General features: G+C 41.1%; 4 protein-coding genes across 10 annotated transcripts; 1 reads left to right on the forward strand and 3 right to left on the reverse strand.

The window, feature by feature from the left end:
* The first annotated feature begins 1,066 nt into the window (after positions 1 to 1,066).
* Positions 1,067 to 7,057, forward strand: LOC113137523 (cytochrome P450 2K4-like). Of its 3 annotated transcripts, XM_026319242.1 has the most exons (10): positions 1,213 to 1,351; positions 1,783 to 3,087; positions 3,793 to 3,955; positions 4,062 to 4,211; positions 4,308 to 4,468; positions 4,578 to 4,760; positions 5,151 to 5,292; positions 5,470 to 5,654; positions 5,862 to 6,003; positions 6,087 to 6,274. In XM_026319242.1, exons 2-10 carry the CDS (start codon positions 2,878 to 2,880, stop codon positions 6,272 to 6,274), a joined length of 1,524 nt encoding a protein of 507 aa, XP_026175027.1. In that variant the 5' UTR covers positions 1,213 to 1,351; positions 1,783 to 2,877. The 3 variants fall into 3 exon arrangements, with proteins under 3 accessions (XP_026175029.1, XP_026175027.1, XP_026175028.1); XM_026319244.1 differs by lacking the exon at positions 1,783 to 3,087 and having other exon boundaries at positions 1,067 to 1,351; XM_026319243.2 differs by lacking the exon at positions 1,213 to 1,351 and having other exon boundaries at positions 2,878 to 3,087; positions 6,087 to 7,057.
* On the reverse strand, positions 6,718 to 11,172 carry LOC113137524 (uncharacterized). Of its 2 annotated transcripts, none has more exons than XM_026319245.1 (7): positions 11,053 to 11,172; positions 10,055 to 10,366; positions 9,612 to 9,896; positions 9,388 to 9,498; positions 9,025 to 9,050; positions 8,760 to 8,828; positions 6,718 to 8,339 (listed from the first exon to the last, which is right to left on the reverse strand). In XM_026319245.1, exons 1-7 carry the CDS (start codon positions 11,147 to 11,149, stop codon positions 8,292 to 8,294), a joined length of 948 nt encoding a protein of 315 aa, XP_026175030.1. In that variant the 5' UTR covers positions 11,150 to 11,172; the 3' UTR covers positions 6,718 to 8,291. The 2 variants fall into 2 exon arrangements, with proteins under 2 accessions (XP_026175030.1, XP_026175031.1); XM_026319246.1 differs by having other exon boundaries at positions 10,055 to 10,363; positions 11,053 to 11,161.
* A 2,276-nt stretch (positions 11,173 to 13,448) lies between these two features.
* On the reverse strand, positions 13,449 to 14,860 carry LOC113136963 (uncharacterized; the record flags this gene model as incomplete). The annotated part of the gene is made up of 4 exons (XM_026318164.1): positions 14,762 to 14,860; positions 14,115 to 14,426; positions 13,672 to 13,956; positions 13,449 to 13,459 (listed from the first exon to the last, which is right to left on the reverse strand). Coding segments are annotated over exons 1-4 (705 nt in total), but the record flags the coding sequence as incomplete, so codon positions are not given.
* A 1,026-nt stretch (positions 14,861 to 15,886) lies between these two features.
* LOC113137056 (uncharacterized) lies at positions 15,887 to 17,753 on the reverse strand. Of its 4 annotated transcripts, XM_026318394.1 has the most exons (6): positions 17,634 to 17,742; positions 16,990 to 17,301; positions 16,547 to 16,831; positions 16,244 to 16,333; positions 16,126 to 16,154; positions 15,887 to 16,012 (listed from the first exon to the last, which is right to left on the reverse strand). In XM_026318394.1, the coding sequence occupies exons 1-6, from the start codon at positions 17,728 to 17,730 to the stop codon at positions 15,965 to 15,967; spliced, it is 861 nt and encodes a 286-aa protein (XP_026174179.1). In that variant the 5' UTR covers positions 17,731 to 17,742; the 3' UTR covers positions 15,887 to 15,964. The 4 variants fall into 4 exon arrangements, with proteins under 4 accessions (XP_026174179.1, XP_026174178.1, XP_026174176.1 ...); XM_026318392.1 differs by having other exon boundaries at positions 15,994 to 16,012; positions 16,126 to 16,333; XM_026318393.1 differs by having other exon boundaries at positions 15,925 to 16,333; positions 16,990 to 17,298; positions 17,634 to 17,753.
* Between the last annotated feature and the right edge of the window lie 1,933 nt (positions 17,754 to 19,686).

Genomic DNA, 19,686 nt, shown 5'->3' on the forward strand with positions numbered 1-19,686 from the left:
ATTACAGCTTAAGGTATAACTTCTATTATATTACAGCTCAAGATTCCTTCTATTACATTACAGCTTAAGGTATAACTTCTATTATATTACAGCTCAAGGTACAAGGTAGTATTAGCTTACATTTTGGTAGTATTAGCTTACATTTATCATATTATGGATTTTAAGGCATTATTACAGTATAATCATGAAGCATTCTAGTAGGTGTGAAACAGTAGTAGTTTAGACATGGACTTGTTTTTCAGTAATTGCAGGGTTTCCCACGGGATGAGAAGTAAATTAGACATAACATCAGATAGGATGTGTCTGGTGTTTTGGTTGTTGAACTCTGTCTTACAGGGCAGGTTGACCTCTGCCAGGAGGCATAGCAACAGGGGGATACCTCGGGACATCCCAACGTTTTCAACCTATGGGAGAAGAACACGCCAGCTTCCTAAAGATTGCACATTTCATTCTGTAATATTATCACCGGGTTAAGGGAAAAATAGTTTGTCAGACTTCGTGCCCTGACAGAGACTGTTATTGGCTAGGGAAAGTTTGACCCGGAGCTCTGTAACTGCTTTATTCAGTGTGTTTTATTAAACGGCTTATTTGAGACCATATTCATCTCCTCCGTTTCATCAATCAAACGAACACGCGGAACTGAGGGAGAAAATACCAGTTCCAACAAGTGCTGCTTTGGTAGAGAGATGGTTTTGGCTCTAATATGCAGGAAAATGTGTAATAGTTACCCACAAATGATATTGTTAAAATTCCATTATGTTTAGTAAAATCATTCCAGAATGATGATTCAGATCTGTGATAATTAAATGAAATAATTGGAAATAAGAGCCTGTAAATCATTGTTGTGAGGTCAGTGTCCCATGGAGTTTCAAGATGTACATGTGTTATCTCAATTGTTTATTTATTGGCTCAAAGATTGAGAATATCCTGTTCCACCTTCATGTCAGGTCATATTAACAGTTAAGTTAAGCAACACTTACTTGAAAAGCCATAAAGGGAATGAGGGGGGTTGGGGGCTGAACTTTTTGCAGTGTGGTCCACCTCCTGGACTATTTCACACAGACCCAAACAAACCCAAAGTCAAAAAGTAACAAGTTAGGGGCCTCGATCTGCAGCACAGGGGCACAGACAGGTTTAAAGTTTTGAAGTCATGGGAATACTGGATGTTTTTCTCCAGTCCTCCAGTTCTCTCTCCCTGTTGGGGGCTCTGCTGGTCCTGCTTCTCGTCTACTTCATCTCCTCCTTCAGCTCCCAGGAAAATGGGAAGGAGCCTCCAGGACCCAGACCACTTCCCCTGCTGGGAAACCTGTTGCAACTGGACCTCAAGAGACCCTACATCTCATTACTAAAGGTGAGGAAGTGACAGGAGTTTATTTTATTTGTTTTGTCTGAACTTGAGGCAGGAACTCTGTTCTCAAAGTTTTCATCTGTTTTCTGCATCATGTCCCTGCTCTTAGTTTTCCAAGAAATATGGGTCAGTGTTCACTGTGTATTTGGGGCCCCAGAAAGTGGTGGTCCTGGCAGGATACAAGACAGTGAAGGAGGCACTTGTCAACCATGCAGATGAATTGTGGTTTCATGGTTTTCTTTGTGTGTACATGTGTGATCATATTGGATAATCTGTACATATATATATATACATACATATACATATATATATATATATATATATATATATATATATATATATATATTATATAATAAACGTTTCAAAAAATGCGCCGTTCTGAATGGCAGCAACTCTGAGTATCTCCTGTGTTTTTTTCTTACAATGTGTACTAGCTCAAGTAGAGAGGAACTGTTGGCCATGTCGAAGACTGGACACAAAGTAACTCACCCAGTCCCAGCTATGCTGAGGAGACAGTTTCGTGGAAGCTAAAGGCTAAGAGGAAGCTTCTGCACACAAGGTCTATATATCGGCTGAAGATAGACCATGGCTAAGACCAAGGATAGACCAAGACTAAGAGGAACAACAGAAGGTGGAGATACAAGCCTTTTCTGCCCTCTGTGCTCATGGGGAATGTTAACTCACTGCATAACAAGTGTGATGAGCTGGAAGCGCTTGTGAGGAACCAGCGGCTGTACAGGGACTGCAGTTAGATATGTCTTTCTGAGTCCTGGCTGAACGACAACATACCGGACTCATGTGGATATACCTGACTTCACAGCTGTATGAGCAGAAGGACGAAAGGTGGGAGAGTAATCCTACTTTTCAATCAGAAATGAGTTAACGCCCGAAATGTGAAAGAGAGGGTCTCCTGTCTGGACATTGAACCGGTCTCAGTTGGTTTCCGCCCATACTATTGTCGTATTTTTTGAAGAATACTTCTGTACTCGTGAGTTCTCTGAACACGAACACTTTTATTATTCTCCAGCCCACCATTCTACACTGTCACCCCTCAATGTCCCCCTCGCTACTCTACTCCCATTGGTTCCTCCTTACACTTAGTCATATATATGTGCCATTATACACAACACCACAACTATGTGCCAAGGGAGATCACATACATAGTCGCCATTGTTGTTTACATTCCACCGAAGGCGGTGCCTGCAACGGCGCGTGACGTCATACATGATGCCGTTGCTAGGAGGAGCAGTTGGGGGTTGGGTGCCTTGCTCAAGGGTCTCTCAAGGGTTGTTGTAGAATCTGCACTGTGGGAAAATACATTGTACAGGATTTAACATACCAGGTTTTGCAGTAAACATTGACTTTGTTTTTGTTGTGTTCAACCCTGTGTGGGCCGGAGAGGAGAGAGTTTTCAAAGTTTGACCCTCCTCCTGGGCTGTATCACATGTGAACAGTTATCACAAGCCCTAAAGCAAAACGGCTTTGTCTGCGTGAGTTGGCAGCACAAGCACACAGACAGGTTTAAAGTCATGGGACTACTGGATGTTTTCCTCCAGTCCCCCAGTTCTCTTTCCCTGTTGGGGGCACTGGTGGTCCTACTTCTCGTCTACTTCACCTCCTCCTCCTTCAGCTTCAGCTCCCAGAAAAATGGGAAGGAGCCTCCAGGACCCAGACCACTTCCCCTGCTGGGGAACCTGCTGCTGCTTGATCTGCAAAGAACCCACGACACATTAGTGACGGTGAGAATTTGGCTGCAGGTTGTTGAAAGTGAGCTCATTTGTTTCAGATGAGTGTTGATTCAATCGTTTCCTTTTTCTTTTCTATGTGTTGTGAAGGAAATCGACATAATGTTACTGTGTCATGCAAACTGTAGAGTCTGTATTAGGCTACTCCTGCTGCTGACAAATACAATTTACAGCCTCCATGGACTTTGGCCATATACTCACTGTAACCAGGCAGCATTCACATAAAATGCTCATTACAAAAACAAGTCTCCACTTGCCCCCGTGGACATCAGTTAAAAATTGGCCTCTGGGCTGCAGGAAAAATGCGGTGGTTGACTGATATTCATTTCATCAACATGTTAGGAAGACCATAAAAGGAGATCGAGGACATCATTTTAAACAGTTACTGGGCACAGTGCAGCATCTTGCTAGATAAAGCTGCACAGCATTACAGCAAGAGACTGACTGGTGACTGTGTTGACAGACTGGTCCTGTGCCAACTACCAGTTTATCAGAAGTTCAGTGCTTCCATCCTCTGAGTCTTCTTGCTCATGTGTTTAAATGTGCAGGACCCCAAAATGCAAAACACCAAAAAAAAAAAGAAAAAGAAAAAAGATTTGCACAAAAGCATCTGCTAAATACAACGCAATGTAAAAATAATTCAGTACACATTTAATACGGTTTAACAATTATGCAGTTTTGTCATTTGCCTGCTCTCAGCTTTCCAAGAAATATGGATCAGTGTTTACCGTCTATTTCGGACCCAACAAAGTGGTGGTCCTGGCAGGATACAGGACGGTGAAGGAGGCACTTGTCAACCACGCTGATGAGTTTGGAGAGCGAGAACCACCACTGACTGTAAAGGAGACAAAACGAGAGTATGGTAAGGGACTGTTTCTACTCTAAATTTATCAGTGGTATCATGTTTATAGCCGTCAACCATACTCTGTTACTTGTGAATATATTTTATTCAAATGTTTTCATCTCAGGGGTTATATGGTCCAATGGTGACTGCTGGAAAGAGATGAGACGTTTTGCTTTAGTGAACCTGAAAGACTTTGGGATGGGCAGGAAGGCATGTGAGGACAAAATCATTGAGGAATCTCACTACCTCACTGATGTGTTAAAGAAATTTAAAGGTTCTTACAACCAACTGTACGATAAACAACATTTCAGCATTTAAAGAAAATCATCATTTCTATTCATATTTTTTTAACTTCTTTTCCACGTTTCAGGAGAAGCGTTTGATACGACTCAACCATTGAACTATGCTGTTTCTAATATTATCTCCTCCATGGTCTATGGCAGCAGGTTTGAATATGATGATCCAGAGTTTATATCAATGGTCAATCGACTAAACAGATTTGTTCAAATTCTGGTTTCCCCAGCGATGCAGGTATCAGAACACTAGACTTAAATGTTATTGTCAAAACTGAATATCTCTTTTTGGAATTTTACCTGGAGAAATGTCCAATTACGATCAGTTCCAACATGTTCTCCAACAGTTCTATACCATGTTCCCAAGTATCGGAAAGTGGATCTGTCCTGTTAGGGAAGAATTCAGGAAGCTGGTTGATGCCAACAGGAAACGGCACTTAAAGCTGGCCAGTCGTTTGAAAGAAACCCTCAACCCAGAGGAGTACAGAGGGTTTGTGGACGCCTTTCTGGTTCACCAAAAACAGCTGGAGGTTAGAAATCCTGTCACCTGTCTGAGCTGAGATTAACTTTATTTATTTGTATTTACTTTTGAACTGTAACTTGACGTTGTGTATATATATATATATATATATATATATATACACACACACACATACATATACACACACACTTGTACTTGGGTAAGAGGTAAAATTATGCAGTCTGACATACTACATTTCCAAATGAACCCTGTCTCTGAACTTACAATCTCCTTTGCCTTTGAAAAAGACTTTATGTCTTAAGGTGTAGTTGAGCATAATTGCCAGATACTTAGGCTTGTTATTAAATTAGGAAAAAAGCAATTAAATAATAAAAACTGCTTCCAAACTAACACATTCACAGTAATGTATCATACTCGAACATCTGATATGTGTGCACAGGATTCTGGGATTACTGACAGTCACTTCCACAATGAAAACCTTTTGATGACAGTCGCAAATCTGTTTGGTGCTGGCACAGAAACAACATCAACTACACTGCGATGGGCACTTCTGCTAATGGCCAAATATCCAAAGATACAGGGTAAGGAGCTGGAGAAGTTTACTGCTTTTATGCATTAACATAAAGTCTAAGATATTTGGTTAAATGACACAAAATTACATGAAATTACCATGAAAACCATCAGAAAGCCTTGAAGTGCTAAATTGTGCTAGTTTCGATCCTAAAATTTCTGAAATTTGTTCTCACTGCATGTCCCAGACCAGGTGCAGGAAGAGCTGAGCAGGGTGATCGGGACTCGACAGGTGCAGGTTGAGGACAGAAAGAACCTGCCCTTCACTGACGCTGTCATCCATGAGACTCAGAGACTGGCCAACATCGCCCCAATGGCTCTTTCTCACAGGACCAGCAAGGACGTCATTTTTGAGGGTTACTTCATTAAAAAGGTCAGTAAAAGAGTCAGTAAAACTATTATTTACGAGCAAATTATATTTTAAAAAAAACAGAAACAGAAACTAGAGGTTCTATTAAAGGTTTTGCACCACATATTAAGGCAGTGGTTTCCACTCCTGGTCCTCAAGGCCCCCTGTCCTGCTTGTTTTCCAAGAATTCTTGCCCTCCATATTAAAAATATTTTTCTGTATCGTGGACAGGGGACCACAGTGATTCCTCTCCTGACATCTGTCCTGTACGATGAGAAAGAGTGGGAGAGACCACATACCTTCTATCCTGCCCACTTCCTGGACAAAGATGGGATGTTTGTCAAGCGAGATGCCTTCATGCCTTTTTCTGCAGGTTTGGGAGCTCAGACATCACCTCTTCTTCATGTTCGTTTATATGCAGATGATGTGACCTTCTTTCTCTCTTCTGTCTTGCAGGTCGCAGGATTTGTCTGGGAGAGAGTCTGGCCAGGATGGAGCTCTTCATCTTCTTCACCACCCTCCTGCAGCACTTTCGTTTCACTCCTCCACCTGGAGTTTCAGAGGATGAACTGGATCTGACTCCACGTGTTGGATTCACCCTCAGCCCTTCACCTCATAAACTGTGTGCTGTCTTGCGTATATGAGGAGGAGGCCAACTTTAAGCAGAGTAATTCTCAGAACAAAACTGTGTGTTTGATTTCTATGGAGAAACATGTAACCCCCCAGCAATTTCATAAAACTAATGTTTCCCCTCTTAACTGCACATATAAATTTGTGCTAAGAGAATTTATGTTAATTTGCTGTTCATATTGCTGCTTTGTGCAGAAACAGCAGATTAACACCAGATTCCTAGGCACAGTAAACCAGACTGGCCAGAATCAAACTGTCAACCCCACTTGAACAGCAAAAACACACCCAACACTGACATTTCTGACCCTGACATGGTGCTGCTTTATGAGACACAATTGGGCGATAGGTCACTCAACACCCACGTAGCTAATTAAACAGGTCTGGATGGGTGGCCATTAAAATAAACAGCAGGAGTGGAAGGAGGGAAAGAAAATGGACAAATCAAGCAAGCAGAAAATGAAGATCATAAATATTTTATAAATAGAGTAAAAGAGCAGCTCAGTGATTACAGACTTCATACAACTACAGGTGGTGCAACCAAAAGCTTTGTATAACAGATATATGCATATGTGCAGCAGCACTCTGAAAAACCAGCAGAACTCTCCTTTAATGCAGAGCTCAGCTGAAAAACTGGCTGAAGTCTACAAAGTTTTATTTTTCATTACATATGAACCATTCCAAGCATTTAGGTTGTGGCTCAGACATTTTTGTAAAACTATGGAACTTTAATTTTCCAGAAGCTGAACAGTTTTTTACATGTTGTGTAATCAATAAACACTTGTCAATCATTTGCAAAAGGTTTCTGTGTTCATCATGATTCTGTTATTTTAATCACATCTGAAGCTGCAGTTTGGTGGATCTTTCACATTTATAAAACAGACTCACAAGCAACAACAAACTATAGAAAAACACAGAATCAGCCGTTAACATCCAGATCAAAGATCAGTTGGATGCTCTGTTACTTCAGTGGATTTTAACCTGCTGAATAGTATTATGGGTGAACGACACTGATAAAAGCTTTCCAGTGTCCTCAAAAACTAATACCAGGGACCTACACACAGAGTATACATGTTAAATATTACTTTGAATGAACTGTACACATCTGTAACACAGCTGCACAAAAAACTGCAGGTAAGCTTCAATAACAAAGCCAGTCAGTCAGTCCAGCAACAGCAGCTAGTTCTATATAAGGCCTACACCAACTGCAGAATATTTATATATCAAAAAACAAGCTAAAATCATAAGCAGGTATAGACAATGGTTGGAACAAGATAAAATCCATAGAGGACTAACAGCAACCAGACTGTACTTGTAAGTGCTACAACAGGGCTGTAAATATAATCTGGACTGTTCGGGCCCTTTGAGACAAAATGCAACACATTTGACTTCTAAAGGTAAAAACTATAATATTACTATTAAACAAGCTTGTTTGACTCACCAGAAAAAAACCACGTGCCCAGGCCTGCTCATAGAAGGAGGAAGTAAACCTGTGCACCTCTGACCTTTAAAGACGTGGTCATGTGATCACATCACATGACCATTTCTACCCCTGCCATATAATGATGCTTTATTATGAAGTGTTCATGATGTTTTCTGCACAGGTATAAAACATTCATGTGAACATTAGCACTGGTGGGAAACGCAAATGACGAGCTGTGACACAACAGGGAGGAACACGAGGTCGTCTCTTGCTTCATCGTCTAAAACCAAACCATGATGCACGTAGCAGCTGCAGGAACTGTGCTGGTCTTAATGCTTTTGCTGACACACAGGATTCACAATCACAGCACAATAATTATTATATTCACATCACGAAATGCAAAGTGTCACATTTGACTATGCAAACAAATAAAATACTGGACATCACAGTGTCACTGAACGCAGCACCAAGGAGGTTCAACATGGTCCCTTCTCTGTGTTGTAGAATATGGCAACAGGACAAATAACAACCACGTTAACACTGAACAAAAGACAACACAAACTAGAAATGAGTACTTGGAAAGAAGGCGGTGCTCTCTAATAAATATGGTTTTATGATGTCTTGACCGTAGAATAAATGGCCTTCTCCTCTTCTTTGACCTGTAAAACAACAACAGGAGATAACTCCAGTTATTTCTTCATGAATCATGATCTTTCCCACACAAAGAGCTTGTGGAGTTTCCTGTTTTAAAGTAAGTCATTGGTTGGTCATTATTTTTAAAAAAATCCCTAATCACACAGCCCAAACATTACACCTCTATAAAAATATATTGGTTTCTAGATGAAGTTCATTAAAGAGGCTGGGACGGTTTGGGCCTGAGTTTGTGCCTGAGGGCATCATCAAGCTGAAACCAGGAATGAGCAACATGCAAAGTGCTGCAAAAGAAGGAACAGTTTTAGCCTGTGACGTTAAGATTTTAAATTACCTGTGAATAGATGAGCCCACGTGTGTCAGCCATTTAATAACTCGTTCTATTAGTTCACTGCAAAATAAACGTAGGATAAGGACATGTCCCTCACCTTTCTCACAGAGTCCACTTGATTAACGTGGCCAACAGTCACATAGGTCACATTTCCCTCATGCTCATTCTGGGTGCAAACAAATGGAAAGGTTTAGCAAATGGAAACATTATTGTCCTTTCATCATTGATTTATTTTTCGACATTTGTCTGTGACAGAAGTTTATGAGAATAAAAATGTCAGAAATGAACTATGATTTATAATATAAGTCCGTATATTTAGAGAAGTTTATCATATCAGAAAATATGTGAACCATTTTACTCACAGGGGTTTGGGCTAGTTGTTGAACATCTGGAACAAAACACAGGATTAGTCTTCTAATATCATTTGGTTCATTACACACGTCATATTATTATTTATACCACCTCCATGGAAGGTGCTTGTATCTGATGGGTCTGCTGGTGTCCCTAAAACCACCTGATACGCCACAACGTGTCATAGTTTGGATCTACAGTTTAAACAGTTCTTCATTGGTCCACAAAGTCTAGTGAGTAAACCGAAACTCTGCTTCTTTGTTCTGTGAAGTTTCTATTTAAGTCTGAGCAGTGACGCTGCTCTACAAATGGTTTCAAATATAACATGTTATACCCTGAGTCTATTCATACGACTAAATAGAAATCACACTGACCCACTTTGGCTCCTGTCCTGTATTTGATGAAAACAGCAGTGATGATGAGCAGCAGCAGCAGCAGCAGCAGCAGCAGCCCGACTGCTGCACCAACGTAGATGTAGGTTTTATCTGCAGCCGGTGCAGACAAGTTAAAAACATTTACATCATTGATATTTAGGTGATCAGACACAATTCATTTAATCTCATTGTTGGCTTTTCAAAATGGTGATGTGTTATCCTACCTGTGGTGAGGATACGTGTGTATTCAGTCTGTATCTTCACTTTGTTCTCCTCATCAACAAACCAGCAGGTGTACGTCCTGATGTCAAGGCTCTGACGCTTCACAGTCAGACGAGACACACATTGGGTCTCAGACTGGGACTGTTCACCAAGCAGCAGCGTTCCTGCCTCGTCCATCCAGCTGAAGCTGTTCTCTCGACAGCGAACATATTTACTGAATCTCAGCAGAGAGCACTGTAATGTCACTTCATCCATCTGTGGACCAGTGTCTGGAGGAAACAGAGAGACTGAGAGGAAACCAGTGATTAGTCAGCATCAAGAAGGTTTGACACCTGCCAGATAAGGAAGGAAAATGGTTTTTAGCTCTGAATAAACTTTGAGATTGTCCCAACACAATGAAGTGTGTCCCAAATGTTGATTTCCCTCTTATACAAATGAGACTCACTTGTCAGAACACTTAGATATGTGAAGGCATCCTGTCCAGGGTTCCTCCCTCGCCGACAGGTGTACAGACCTACATCCTCAGCAGTGATGTTTCTGATGACCACAGAGCAGTCAGGGCCCAGACTCAGCCTGGCAGCTCGAACTGAGCTCTTTATAATGTTTCCATCCGAAACCTCAACTATAGTCTCAGTCTTAGCGGCGTTATAAAGCCAGTTGATGTTGGAGCATTTTCTGTCAGAAACAATGTCACAGGTCATAGTGACGTCTTGTCCAGGTGTGTGATAGAGATAATAACGTTTTCCACTAAGACCTGCTGAAAAAAATCCCATGTTATAAAAAGGAAACAGCAGGTAATTCAAAAACCTCAATATTTCACAGCTTTGTTTAACAAGACATGGATCCCATCCACAGCATGGTGGCTGAGTGGTTAGCACTGTTGCCTCACAGCAAGAAGGTCGTGGGTTCGCATCCCGGCCTTTCTGTGTGGAGTTTGCATGTTCTCCCTGTGCTTGCGTGGGTTTACTGCATGTCAGGTTGATTGGTGACTCTAAAATTGCCCGTAGGAGTGAGTGTGAGTGTGTGAGGTTGTCTGTCCTTGTGTGTCTATATGTGGCCCTGCGACAGACTGGTGACCTGTCTAGGGTGTACCCCTGCCTTCCACCCGAGAGAGAGCTGGGATAGGCTCCAGCGGATCCCCGTGACCCTGAACAGGAAAAGCGGGTATAGAAGATGGATGGATGGATGGATGGATCCCATCCAATGTCCTGCACTAAAGCAGATTTAGCAGCAGATTTATGAACCACTAGAAAACACCTGTAGGCTCAACACTGAACTGGTTTGATTTCAGGGGCATCTTTAACACCTCATATTCCCACAGCATCAAATAAAACTGAGCCTACAGCACCAGGGATTGAAACTGTTTCAGAAATGTTAAAAACCAAGTAGTGGCTCCATGTAACCAGCTGGATTTCATAGAACCAAAGAAGAAAACACATTTACCTTCAAAGTGAAGCAGAAAAATAAGGATCAGTGCCAGCGGAGCCATTCTGTGTCCGTCCTCTGTGACCGACGGATGTTGTGTGAGGTTTTTATTCATCTGTATGTGATGCTGCTGTTTCCTCTTTGTGGTTCATTTTCTAAGTAACATCGAATCACTCCCATGTCCGACAGACGTAGAGTTACATCACGTCTATGAGAGACTCTAGTGCAGTTTACAAAATTCATGTTTCACAATTTGAAGTTGTGTCAAAAAGCTACAAAGAAATTTCAGTTCAAGTTGATGTGACGTCCCTGTTTTGTTTGAATTTGAACAGAAAGACTCAAACAGATTAAACAACTTATGAAATGACTGAAGATACTTTTAAAGTGAGTTGGCTGAACAGAGAAACACAAACACTACAGGTGCTCTGGGAAATCATTTGTTTTTAGAGAAGCAGGAGCTGAAATGTTGTAATTTATGTTCTGTAACTTCAGGGCTGTGTCAAAAGAAGAAGCGGTTTGTGGAGTAAAAACACACAAATGCCAGACCCAAAGTCTAGAGCCCAGACAGCAGCTCTGAGAGAGGCCCTGATCAGGGCTTTGGATGAGAAGTGTCCAAATCTATATTAGTTCCTCCTGAGGGGACATGAATGTGTGTAACACGTTAATCAATAAAATGCAAAGTAATGACAAAGTTCACAATGTTGAGGTTTTCTGCATAAACTGGTCATGACATGTGACCTGATCTTCACCAAAGTGCCAAATATCAGCAAACACTATAAGTCAATAAAACACAAGGTCATTGTGTGTGTATGTGTGTGTGTGTGTGTGTGTGTGTGTGTGTGTGTGTGTGTGTGTGTTAACATAGTAACTATCAAAACAACCAGTGCATGATTTCAACATTAATCAGTTCATTTACATGGGATGTCTTACTGAGGTATAGAAATTAAAACTATGAGACACCTCAGTAGCAGCATCTGAGTGTTCTGCTAATAAAAACCAAATTATTTGATAAGATCTGAGACTCAATGAGCTAAGAGCCGTTTTGTTGTTGTGCAATAGAAGTACAAGCTTTTCATTTGTATCCACGTCCTTTGCCAATAATAGTATATGCAAACAAAACTCATATTTTATTTTTTGCAGCAAAATGCTCATAAACTTCAGTGAAGATAAACTGATCATGTTCTCAGCTCCATATATTTATTAAAGTTTCAGGTGTGAGTCTAAGACTTACTGCAAAAACAAATATCACAGACATATTTTACAAATATTATAAATATTAGCCAACACAGTGAAGGTCACATGGTTTGCAGTCACTTTATTTTACAGAAGCTCCAGTAAAACCTGCCTGTTGCCATAATATAATAAAAGATACGCTTTTAAATCTTCTTTTTAACATGTTCCACCAGGAAACTTCAGGCATAAAAACGTCTGCACCTTCTTTTACCAATTTAGCTCATAATTTGTAGCTTCTCACACTGTTTCTGCAAAAGCAGATTTCAGACTCTTAATACTTAATAACAGAGGACTGTGTAATCTGGTTTAATTCAATTCATTTAAAAACTGTAATGAAAACAAACTTTGATGGAACTAAACTAAATAAATGACGACACAAACTGAGAAACGTGGGGCAACAGGATGGGGGACCAACACGCAGAGTTGCAGGCAAACAGGGATGTGGCCTTCACAAACAAAAGGAAAACAGATTTGCAGAGTTCAGGTAAATAAATCCAGGCGTGCAGGGCAGACAGGTCATAAACAGGCAGCAAAGTCCAGGAAGGAAAAAAGCCAAAACATTTGACTTACAGAACTTTCAGTGGTCGGCAAAGGCTGAAAAGTACAACACAAACAACATCGGGAGCTTTTAAACCAACTGGTTTAAACAGGGAGCAGTGATGGGAAAACTGGGAACAGGTGTGTGAGTGAGAGGGTGAGAGGGGAGGGTCAGGTGAGCAGGACTGGAGGGAAAGTCCGAGGTGAAATGGCTTCAATGGTACCTGACCCCCCCCCCCCCCCCCCCTTAAGGTGCTCAGTGCGATGTGACAGCAGCAGAACAGTTTCACACATTTTCATAGGAAACTGTGGCGTCATTGTTGTCACCACGAGCCTGTGAGAAACAACAACAAAGAATATTCAGAAAAAGAAGTGGTGGCTGAAGTCACAGCTAAAGGTTCACTGTGCTTCCAATCTGAACTAAAGAGCATTTCTTTTCTAACTCACACAGTCGTCTTCAAGTGGCTTTTTTCTCACTGGGAAAAATAAAATAAAAGAGAGAAGCCGTTAAATCCTAAAATGTGATTTCGATTAATCAGTCCTTTCATGACGTGAGTGTCCTCACCTCTGTCTCTGATGAGAAGAACAGTGATGACAATCATTAGGATCAGTCCTGTAACACGCAGAGGCAACATGATGTAGCGCAGAGTCCAGTCTGTGGAAAAGGGTTCAGAAACAGGTCGGGTCATAAATCCTTAATCAGACAATAAGACTAAATAACAGTGTTGTCTTTGTGGAGGACACATGGTCAAAGACGCCTTCACACTTTTCATGCTGCTGTTCTGTAATAAAAGTCGTCTGACGAATGTGGGGTCTTTTCCGAAACCTAAACCTGAATTACAGCTGTGGCTGATCATCTCATCCTACCTGTGGTGAGGACACGTGTGTATTCAGTCTGTATCTTCACATTGTTCTCCTCATCAACAAACCAGCAGGTGTACGTCCTGTTGTCAAGGCTCTGACGCTTCACAGTCAGACGAGACACACATTGGGTCTCAGACTGGGACTGTTCACCAAGCAGCAGCGTTCCTGCCTCGTCCATCCAGCTGAAGCTGTTCTCTCGACAGCGAACATCTTTACTGAATCTCAGCAGAGAGCACTGTAATGTCACTTCATCCATCTGTGGACCAGTGTCTGGAGGAAACAGAGAGACTGAGAGGAAACCAGTGATTAGTCAGCATCAAGAAGGTTTGACACCTGCCAGATAAGGAAGGAAAATGGTTTTTAGCTCTGAATAAACTTTGAGTTTGTCCCAACACAATGAAGTGTGTCCCAAATGTTGATTTCCCTCTTATACAAATGAGACTCACTTGTCAGAACACTTAGATATGTGAAGGCATCCTGTCCAGGGTTCCTCCCTCGCCGACAGGTGTACAGACCTACATCCTCAGCAGTGATGTTTCTGATGACCACAGAGCAGTCAGGGCCCAGACTCAGCCTGGCAGCTCGAACTGAGCTCTTTATAATGTTTCCATCCTGAACGTCATATATAGTCTCAGTCTGAGGGGCGTTATAAAGCCAGTTGATGTTGGAGCATTTTCTGTCAGAAACATTGGCACAGGTCATAGTGACGTCTTGTCCAGGTGTGTGATAGAGATAATAAAGTTTTCCACTAAGACCTGCTGAAAAAAATCCCATGTTATAAAAAGGAAACAGCAGGTAATTCAAAAACCTCAATATTTCACAGCTTTGTTTAACAAGACATGGATCCCATCCAATGTCCTGCACTAAAGCAGATTTAGCAGCAGATTTATGAACCACTAGAAAACACCTGTAGGCTCAACACTGAGCTGGTTTGATTTCAGGGGCATCTTTAACACCTCATATTCCCACAGCATCAAATAAAACTGAGCCTACAGCACCAGGGATTGAAACTGTTTCAGAAATGTTAAAAACCAAGTAGTGGCTCCATGTAACCAGCTGGATTTCACAGAACCAAAGAAGAAAACACATTTACCTCCAAAGTGAAGCAGAAAAATAAGGATCAGTGCCAGCGGAGCCATTCTGTGTCCGTCCTCTGTGACCGACGGATGTTGTGTGAGGTTTTTATTCATCTGTATGTGATGCTGCTGTTTCCTCTTTGTGGTTCATCTCCTAAGTAACATCGAATCACTCCCATGTCCGACAGACGTAGAGTTACATCACGTCTATGAGAGACTCTAGTGCAGTTTACAAAATTCATGTTTCACAATTTGAAGTTGTGCCAAAAAGCTACAAAGAAATTTCAGTTCAAGTTGATGTGACGTCCCTGTTTTGTTTGAATTTGAACAGAAAGACTCAAACAGATTAAACAACTTATGAAATGACTGAAGATACTTTTAAAGTGAGTTGGCTGAACAGAGAAACACAAACACTACAGGTGCTCTGGGAAATCATTTGTTTTTATTTTTTCCTTAGGTTGTGAAGTTTGAACAGTTTGTATCTTAAAATACTGAGGTAGTATCATTGAACGGGTGTGTGAGTGAGAGGGGAGGGTCAGGTGAGCAGGACTGGAGGGAAAGTCCAGGGACATCTGGTGGCTGGATGGGGGATATGCAGTTCCTGGAAGTTTCCAGACAACAACAAGGTGGAGGTGAAGATGAGCAGAACTGACAGGAACAGGACAGAAAAAGCTCTTAAATCATGTAACACCTGTTCACTTTAATTATTAGTTTCTTTTCTCAGTATCAGTCCCCATGGTGAGACTGTATACACACACTGTAAACAAGTTAAACTGGTTGTGTTTGCTGTACGTGATCTGTTCCAATAAAGTTCATTGAAATAAACAACAATAGGATTTTGCTTCAAAAATAAATGTGGATGAATCTTAATTCATTTACTCATCAATGAATTAAGGAAATGCAGAAGTTGGGAAGTTTTTCAGTCATTCGTCAACACCCACACTGACACTGACACGTCTTCATCAGCAGCATTTCATCCTTAGTTGGACGTTTTGTGTCAGTTGCAGTGAAAGCATTTCTATTTTTTCTCATTTGAAGATCAATAACATGCAGGTTGTACCAAGAGTAAACCCTGAGGCATTCCCCAATTAAAAGAGCCTGCAATCATGATTTTATCTCAGGGCTTCAGTCACTCATGTGAAATGGCTTCAATGGTACCTGACCCCCCCCCCCCCCCCCCCTTAAGGTGCTCAGTGCGATGTGACAGCAGCAGAACAGTTTCACACATTTTCATAGGAAACTGTGGCGTCATTGTTGTCACCACGAGCCTGTGAGAAACAACAACAAAGAATATTCAGAAAAAGAAGTGGTGGCTGAAGTCACAGCTAAAGGTTCACTGTGCTTCCAATCTGAACTAAAGAGCATTTCTTTTCTAACTCACACAGTCGTCTTCAAGTGGCTTTTTTCTCACTGGGAAAAATAAAATAAAAGAGAGAAGCCGTTAAATCCTAAAATGTGATTTCGATTAATCAGTCCTTTCATGACGTGAGTGTCCTCACCTCTGTCTCTGATGAGAAGAACAGTGATGACAATCATTAGGATCAGTCCTGTAACACGCAGAGGCAACATGATGTAGCTCAGAGTCCAGTCTGTGGAAAAGGGTTCAGAAAACAGGTCGGGTCATAAATCCTTAATCAGACAATAAGACTAAATAACAGTGTTGTCTTTGTGGAGGACACATGGTCAAAGACGCCTTCACACTTTTCATGCTGCTGTTCTGTAATAAAAGTCGTCTGACGAATGTGGGGTCTTTTCCGAAACCTAAACCTGAATTACAGCTGTGGCTGATCATCTCATCCTACCTGTGGTGAGGACACGTGTGTATTCAGTCTGTATCTTCACATTGTTCTCCTCATCAACAAACCAGCAGGTGTACGTCCTGTTGTCAAGGCTCTGACGCTTCACAGTCAGACGAGACACACATTGGGTCTCAGACTGGGACTGTTCACCAAGCAGCAGCGTTCCTGCCTCGTCCATCCAGCTGAAGCTGTTCTCTCGACAGCGAACATCTTTACTGAATCTCAGCAGAGAGCACTGTAATGTCACTTCATCCATCTGTGGACCAGTGTCTGGAGGAAACAGAGAGACTGAGAGGAAACCAGTGATTAGTCAGCATCAAGAAGGTTTGACACCTGCCAGATAAGGAAGGAAAATGGTTTTTAGCTCTGAATAAACTTTGAGATTGTCCCAACACAATGAAGTGTGTCCCAAATGTTGATTTCCCTCTTATACAAATGAGACTCACTTGTCAGAACACTTAGAAATGTGGCTGCATCCTGTCCAGGGTTCCTCCCTCGCCGACAGGTGTACAGACCTACATCCTCAGCAGTGATGTTTCTGATGACCACAGAGCAGTCAGGGCCCAGACTCAGCCTGGCAGCTCGAACTGAGCTCTTTATAATGTTTCCATCCTGAACGTCATATATAGTCTCAGTCTTAGCGGCGTTATAAAGCCAGTTGATGTTGGAGCATTTTGTGTCAGAAACATTGGCACAGGTCATAGTGACGTCTTGTCCAGGTGTGTGATAGAGATAATAACGTTTTCCACTAAGACCTGCTGAAAAAAATCCCATGTTATAAAAAGGAAACAGCAGGTAATTCAAAAACCTCAATATTTCACAGCTTTGTTTAACAAGACATGGATCCCATCCAATGTCCTGCACTAAAGCAGATTTAGCAGCAGATTTATGAACCACTAGAAAACACCTGTAGGCTCAACACTGAGCTGGTTTGATTTCAGGGGCATCTTTAACACCTCATATTCCCACAGCATCAAATAAAACTGAGCCTACAGCACCAGGGATTGAAACTGTTTCAGAAATGTTAAAAACCAAGTAGTGGCTCCATGTAACCAGCTGGATTTCATAGAACCAAAGAAAACACATTTACCTTCAAAGTGAAGCAGAAAAATAAGGATCAGTGCCAGCGGAGCCATTCTGTGTCCGTCCTCTGTGACCGACGGATGTTGTATGAGGTTTTTATTCATCTGTATGTGATGCTGCTGTTTCCTCTTTGTGGTTCATCTCCTAAGTAACATCGAATCACTCCCATGTCCGACAGACGTAGAGTTACATCACGTCTATGAGAGACTCTAGTGCAGTTTACAAAATTCATGTTTCACAATTTGAAGTTGTGTCAAAAAGCTACAAAGAAATTTCAGTTCAAGTTGATGTGACGTCCCTGTTTTGTTTGAATTTGAACAGAAAGACTCAAACAGATTAAACAACTTATGAAATGACTGAAGATACTTTTAAAGTGAGTTGGCTGAACAGAGAAACACAAACACTACAGGTGCTCTGGGAAATCATTTGTTTTTAGAGAAGCAGGAGCTGAAATGTTGTAATTTATGTTCTGTAACTTCAGGGCTGTGTCAAAAGAAGAAGCGGTTTGTGGAGTAAAAACACACAAATGCCAGACCCAAAGTCTAGAGCCCAGACAGCAGCTCTGAGAGAGGCCCTGATCAGGGCTTTGGATGAGAAGTGTCCAAATCTATTTTAGTTCCTCCTGAGGGGACGTGAATGTGTGTAACACGCAGAGGTGGAACGATTACAAAAATATTCTACTCCAGTAAAAGTACTGTTAATTTCATGAAATTTTACTTTAGTACAAGTAAAATGATCGTTGTAAAACTCTACTCAGGTAAAAGTAAAAGTATCCCTTTTAAAATTTACTCCAAGTTAAAGTTACTTAGTTACTTTGCAGTGCAGATAAAATAGGTCATGTTGACACGTGACATTTAGGAAACTACATTTTATTTATTTTACTGCTGTTTAACAAACATTTGAAATTAAAGTGCCATAAAAATAACATGACATTTAAAATACATTGTGAATGCATGTCATGTATTTTTGTGCAACAAACATCTTTTCACCAGGACTAATATTGCAGTTGTGCAAATCAACAGGTCACTGTGACTCCAATAAAACCAAATTCTTAAAGCTCATCAGGTATCAGACTGTTCTACCTGTCAAATAAACAGGTCACAAATTAAACTTCAATAATAAAACACATTATAACCTTTAAAACATATGGGAATGCAAGTCATATTTTAGTGCCACTCAAGGTAACGTCAAGTAATATTAGCAGTTAGCCTGTTAGCCTACTCGTCAGTTAGCTACCGACAACCAACATTAGCAGAGCCATGCATCGACGTCTTCGTGACTAATTTGAGTAAAGCCTCTTAATAAACTTGCTCGTCAATCTTTTCTTCTGAATTAGCCTCAATCTCCTCTTCAACCGGCGTACCAGGACGAAGGTCAAAGTTCATCGATTCAATATCTGTGCGAATTTAGCGCCACTGTTAAATGCGCCCCGGAAACACTACAGTGGTTTCCGGTTCAGCTATATTTATTATTTCTTTTTTACTCAGTAACGATTGTAATTTGAAATGTACCGAAGTACCATAATTAAAAATATGTATACTTAGTAAAATTACAGATTTTAAAAACTACTTTAAAAAGTACAAGTACTCAAAAAACATATTGAATTACAGTAATGTGAGTAAATGTATATCAGCAAACACCATAAGTCGATAAAACACAGTCATTGTGTGTGTGTGTGTGTGTGTGTGTGTGTGTGGTAACATAGTAAATATTATCAAAACACCAAGTACATGAATCTTCTCACTGTAGTCCATCGATCCATCATCTGTACCCCCTTAGTCCTAACCAGGGTCCCAGGGATCTGCTGGAGCCTATCCCAGCTCTCTTTGGGTGAAAGGCAGGGGTCCACCCTGGACAGGTCACCAGTCCATCACAGTAATCTGGCACCTTTTTGCTTTTCATATTCCTCTATTCTATATTTCACTGACTGTCAACATCCTTGAAAAGACCAAACTCGCATGCCGCTAAGTGTCCTCTAACTTCCCTACACTCTCAGCTACATGCCCACCAGTAAAAAAAAAAAAAACTAAAACTAAAAAAAAACAAAAAAAAAAAAAACA

The sequence above is a fragment of the Mastacembelus armatus genome, chromosome 24, assembly GCF_900324485.2.
Source record: "Mastacembelus armatus chromosome 24, fMasArm1.2, whole genome shotgun sequence".
NCBI lineage: Eukaryota > Metazoa > Chordata > Actinopteri > Synbranchiformes > Mastacembelidae > Mastacembelus > Mastacembelus armatus.

Excerpts from the sequence above, each read along its gene's own strand:
- LOC113137523 (XM_026319242.1), top strand. The coding sequence starts at position 2,878 with ATGGGACTACTGGATGTTTTCCTCCAGTCCCCCAGTTCTCTTTCCCTG. Across the intron at positions 5,293-5,469 it reads CAAATATCCAAAGATACAGG|ACCAGGTGCAGGAAGAGCTG; the intron begins GTAAGGAGCTGG and ends TGCATGTCCCAG. Across the intron at positions 6,004-6,086 it reads CTTCATGCCTTTTTCTGCAG|GTCGCAGGATTTGTCTGGGA; the intron begins GTTTGGGAGCTC and ends TCTGTCTTGCAG.
- LOC113137524 (XM_026319245.1), bottom strand. The coding sequence starts at position 11,149 with ATGAATAAAAACCTCACACAACATCCGTCGGTCACAGAGGACGGACAC. Across the intron at positions 10,367-11,052 it reads TTTTCTGCTTCACTTTGAAG|CAGGTCTTAGTGGAAAACGT; the intron begins GTAAATGTGTTT and ends GATTTTTTTCAG. Across the intron at positions 9,897-10,054 it reads ATATCTAAGTGTTCTGACAA|TCTCTCTGTTTCCTCCAGAC; the intron begins GTGAGTCTCATT and ends GTTTCCTCTCAG.
- LOC113137056 (XM_026318391.1), bottom strand. The coding sequence starts at position 17,730 with ATGAATAAAAACCTCATACAACATCCGTCGGTCACAGAGGACGGACAC. Across the intron at positions 17,302-17,633 it reads TTTTCTGCTTCACTTTGAAG|CAGGTCTTAGTGGAAAACGT; the intron begins GTAAATGTGTTT and ends GATTTTTTTCAG. Across the intron at positions 16,334-16,546 it reads CACACGTGTCCTCACCACAG|ACTGGACTCTGAGCTACATC; the intron begins GTAGGATGAGAT and ends CCTTTTCCACAG.